Raw genomic sequence first — 5,500 nt, 5'->3', positions numbered from 1 at the left:
TTAAAAATGAATATATTTTAATTGAAATATATACATAAATATAATATAATTATATTTATATTAAGTTTTTAAACAATAATTTAAAATAAATTTTATTAATAATATACTTCTTATATTATTAGTATTTATTATAATATTTAAATAAAAAATATAAGATAAATAAAAATATAATAAGAAATATGTGTTATAAAAATTAAAAATATATTTAAATTAGATGGTGAAATTCACATCAATAAAAGATAAATTGTCACAGTTAAAAGATAACTTAATATCTAAAATATCTATAAAATAATTTTTTTTGGTTAAATTAATTAAAAATCACTTCATTAAAAAATTAAAACATACATACCTTACCTCATGAGATTTGAACTTGTGACCTTTCTTCCATGAACACAAATTCTCCACAATGAAAACAAACCTAATAAAGAGATTTGATCTGAAAATAGCTAATTCACCCTTTAAAAAATACCAAATATCTACTATAATATTATAATATATTTATAATGTCATTGAGCTCAAGGATGGCAGAGTTTGTACCAAGTATTAAGATATTATTAGCTCTAAAGTTTGCTTCTTTAAATTAAAAAAAGGATAAAAATTGAACGAGAAAAAAATGAAATATTTCCCCAGATATGATTGAACACGTCGCCATGAATTTCTGTAACAAATATGATTGGTGTTCAAATCTACTATAGTCGTCACTTCAAAAACTACAATCAGTTTCAGCATTGTTGTAGGAAAGCTCGGCTCATCCGTCAGCAAGGTTTTGCTTCTGTTGCTTTCAATGGAGGATCAGAACCAAAAAAAGTTGAAGTTATTAACACGGAGAGTAAGGACTCTCCTCTATTGGCATATGTACTCTACCCGGGTTTTCCCCTCAATCCTAAGCACTATGCTTCATTCTTGCAGAGCTGCGGCAATGTCGAATTTCTCAAACAAGCTCATTCTCACATGGTTGTATTTGGATTGGATCACGACATTTACCTGCAAACAAAACTCTTAAGCATGTATACTTCATTTGGAATTTTAGATATCGCACAACAATTGTTTGATAAAATGTATGAACCAAACGTGCATGCATGGAATGCCATGATTAGAGGCTATGCTACCAGTGGGTATTTTGAAGAAGCACTCTTTTTTTATTACCAAATGCAGAAGCAGGCAGGTATACAGGCTGACAAAATGACTTTTCCTTTTGTGCTCAAGGCATGCGCTAGATTTTCATCTCTACAAGAGGGGATGGAGATCCACTGTCACATTGTTAAAAGTGGGTTTGAAGCAGATGTTTTTGTAAGAACTGCGCTAGTCAATATGTATGTTAAATGCGGGGTTTTAGAGGATGCACGCCGATTGTTTGACAAAATGTCTCAGAGAACTGTTGTCTCCTGGACTGCGATGATTGCTGGATATGCCTGCAGTGGGGAACCCCACTGGGCTCTGAAACTTTTTAATCAAATGCAAGCGACAGATGTGAAACCCAACCCAATTACTGTCGCAAGTGTCCTTCCTGCCTATGCCAATTTGAAGGATTTGGAACAAGGGAAGTGGATTCATGATTATGTAATTAGAAATAATTTTGAATCAAATGTGCTTGTAGGGAATGAACTTATAAGTATGTATCTAAAATTTGGGAGTATAGAGAATGCACTCAAAGTGTTTGACAAGGTATCTCAGGGCAATGAAGTCTCATGGACTGCTATGATTGCAGGTTGCTCCCAGAATGGATATGCTGGTGAAGTCTTGGCACTCTTCCATCGAATGAAACTGGAAAGCATAAAACCTAACTCATATACCTTGGTTAGTTTCCTGTCGGCATGCGGTCATCTAGCAGCTCTGCAAAAAGGCAAGTGGATTCATGGTTATATAATCAAGTGTGGGTTTGAGACAGATGTTTTTGTTGGAACTGCTCTTATTGATATGTATGCAAAATGTGGCAGCATAGATATTGCACAACAATTTCTTGATAAAATGTTTAACAGAAACTTGGTTTCATGGAATGCGTTGATTGCTGGTTATGCTCAAAATGGACACAATAATCAGGCATTATTCCAGTTCCGTCAAATGCAACTAACAGGTGTTGCACCTGATTCAATCACAATGGTGAGTTTGCTCTCTGCATGTGGCCATTTAAGGAACCTACAACAAGGTAAGTGCGTACACAATTATATTATTGTAAGTGGCTTTGAGTCGGATGTTTCTATAGGGAATTCTCTCATATCTATGTACGCCAAGTGTGGAGATTTAGAAATTGCAGGCCAGTTTTTTCACACAATGTCCAGAAGAGACGTGGTCTCATGGAATGCAATGATTGCTGGGTATGTGCAGAATGGACATGATAGCGAAGCCCTTATGCTTTTTAATCAAATGCGGATGGTAAATGTAAAACCTGACTCTATCACCATGGTAAGCCTGCTTACAGCATGTGCTCATGTACAAAATATACAGCAAGGCAAGCGGATTCATAATTTCATAATTAGGAATGGATTTGAGTTAGATGTCTCTGTGGGAACTGCTCTTATAGATATGTATGCCAATTGTGGGAATATACATATTGCACGCCATTTGTTCAATAAATTGTCTGTAAGAAATGTAGTCTCTTGGAATGCAATGATTGCTGGATATGCCCATCATGGGCTTATTAACGAGGTATTAATACTCTTTCATCAAATGCAATTGGCAGACATTGCACCAGATTCAGTTACCTTGATGAGTGTGCTATCTGCCTGTGGTCAATTAGGAGCTCTACAACATGGGAAGTGTATACATAATTTCATAGTTAGGAAAGGATTGGAAATTGTTGTCTGCGTAGGGAATTCCCTTTTAGCTATGTATGCAAAGTGTGGGAAAATAAAAATTGCAAGAGAAGTGTTTGACTTGATGTATGATAGAAATGTGGTCTCATGGAGTTCAATGATTGGGGGATATGGAATACACGGACATGGTAAGGAGGCCCTCAAACTTTTTTGCCAAATGCAGCAGGCAGGCATAAATCCAAACCATGTCACTTTTCTTGGTGTTTTGCTAGCATGCAGCCATACAGGCATGCTGGATGATGGCTGCCATTATTTTGACTGTATGAGCGGAGTGTACTCTATCGTACCCAGAGTGGAGCATTATGCTTGCATGGTTGATCTTTTGGGGCGTGCTGGATGTCTGGATGAAGCATTTGAATTTATCCATAAAATGCCATTAGAACCTGATTCTGGCATATGGGGAGCCTTGCTTGGTGCCTGTAGAATTCATTCTAATGTTGAGATGGGAGAATATGTAGCTAAACAACTTTCTCACTTGGAACCTGAAAATCCTGGGTACTATGTATTGCTATCAAATATCTATGCTGCAGTGGGCAGGTGGGATGAGGAAGCAAAGATGAGAACAATCATGAAAGATCGGCAATTGAAAAAAACCCCAGGATGCACCTCTATTGAGCTAAACAATAAGCTTCAATCATTCGTTGGAGGAGATAGAACACATCCTCAGTCTGAGAAAATTTATGCAACGTTGGAGATCTTGGCTGGACAGATGAAGGAGGCAGGGTATACTCCTGACAAGAGCTTTGTATTGCATGATGTGGAGGAGGAGGAGAAAATTAACATGCTGGGTTGTCACAGTGAAAAGTTGGCAATTGCTTTTGGACTTATTAATACTGTTGCTGGGACAACCATCAAGATCACAAAGAACCTTCGTGTATGTGGAGATTGCCACAATGCCACTAAGTTCATCTCCAAGATTGTAATGCGAGACGTAGTAGTGAGGGATGCAACCCGTTTTCACCATTTTGAAAATGGATTATGTACTTGTGGTGATTATTGGTGATGGTATTAAAATCAATTATTACAATTACAAAATTTAAAATTTATAATCTGTTAAGTGGCCAACTCCCTATATGTAAGATTTCGTTTCTGTTAAGTTTGTATTCAACCCCATCAAAGAACGATAAGAACTTAACGTGTATTGTGTATGAATGTGGTAGCAATTGAGTTCAATCTGGCCTCTAATTTTAAAATACCCAAGTTGATTTTGGAGGAAATTGGATTGGAATTGTGTAACTGAATATTTATTCTTTTGCTTGGCCTGGATTTAAGGCGTGCTTCAGAAAATTCATCGATAAAGATTAAGGTGAGGAATCATAATGAATCTGATGTCAAGTACTCTCGAAATCTTTTTGAATCAGTAGATTATGAGCATCTTTTTATAATATTTTGTCATTCCCAGTGCTCTATCTTTACTTTGAATAAAGAATCCGAATGAATATCCTTGACAAAAAAGTTTGCTGAGTCTACTAGTCTATTTTATACATTGAAAATAAAAGTTCTTCGCATTTTCCAATACCATATAGTTGGCTCAAATTGCCTTAGGTGTTCCAACTCAGAGGGGAGGGAGAGCATGACACTGGTTCTTACCTACCTATTGTAGAGTTTTTATCTTTTGAGAGAGCTTATCTGTATCTTGGCTACGAACATACCGGTTTCTCCAACTAGATTTTATGCAGGGGTTTCCCTATGTTACTTTAAAGAAGTTTCTAAGTTCCTGTGAAATTTTTGTTTCTTCCTCCATACGGTCATTTGTTTAGCTTTACAGGTGTATGGGTGGCTATGAGATTCCTCTCCCATAACTGTGTTGATTTGATATTTATAGGCTATTCCTCTTAGAAGGATCTAGTCTTTTTGCTTCCTATAATTTTTCGGTTTATTACGACTCATTGGAGCAAGTTGGGTTCTTCTCTTGTGCAAGTTGGCCTATTTCCGTTTGCCATTTAAAGATGGGAGTGAGTTTTCTTGGTTTCCTACTCCTACTCCATGTCCGTTGCCTAGTTTAAGGGTTAATAATATATTCCATTCATAGTTAGATGCAAATTCTGTAGCCTCTAAAGAACTTCTCTCCAAGAAGTGTTTAAAAAGTATTCATGTAATTAAAGCTTTGTTAATCTTGGACAAGGTTTGGGGTGAAAGTCCTTGGGTTGATGTGTTAACATCTTCCTTCTATTGAATGCAAACATTGCTTTAGTGCTTTATTGTTTCATTTGCTTGGGATTATTATTCATTACATGGTTTTTATATAACGTTTAGAATTTTCACAACAATATAAGTATCCAATTTAAAAAAAGGTGTGGAAGTACATCTAATTCACGAAATTATTTGGTTGTGATTATCTCATTTTGCTAATGATTGTGAGACAAGGCTTATGAGGCACCACATTCACTAAAAGCTTTGCTAATTTAAAATGAGATTTGGGGTGAAAAATCTCTTGGATGAGTATTTTCTTCACTTGGGTACATTGATTGTTCAAGATAATTGTGTTTTGTGGCTCCCTTCTTTTGATTATTACTAGCATATATTAATGTTTGGTCTTTTTGCCTTAATCTTCTAGCATTATGCATGTTACCTATTTAAAGGACAATAAGAAATGCATTCAAAACATGTAGGTATAATGCCAACAAGTCGATTTCCCTTTTTGTGAGAGGTGCAGCACCTTCATATGATAGTGGATTTTGTATTTT

General features: G+C 35.9%; 1 protein-coding gene across 1 annotated transcript; it reads left to right on the top strand.

Annotated features, from left to right (window-relative positions):
- Nucleotides 1-487: 487 nt before the first annotated feature.
- On the top strand, nt 488-3,862 carry LOC131049061 (pentatricopeptide repeat-containing protein At3g26782, mitochondrial). The gene is made up of 2 exons (XM_057983068.2): nt 488-2,100; nt 2,326-3,862. The coding sequence occupies exons 1-2, from the start codon at nt 670-672 to the stop codon at nt 3,814-3,816; spliced, it is 2,922 nt and encodes a 973-aa protein (XP_057839051.2). The 5' UTR covers nt 488-669; the 3' UTR covers nt 3,817-3,862.
- Nucleotides 3,863-5,500: the final 1,638 nt, after the last annotated feature.

The sequence above is a fragment of the Cryptomeria japonica genome, chromosome 7 (genome assembly GCF_030272615.1).
Source record: "Cryptomeria japonica chromosome 7, Sugi_1.0, whole genome shotgun sequence".
Lineage (NCBI taxonomy): Eukaryota > Viridiplantae > Streptophyta > Pinopsida > Cupressales > Cupressaceae > Cryptomeria > Cryptomeria japonica.
This window is presented reverse-complemented; position numbering and strand designations above follow the sequence as displayed.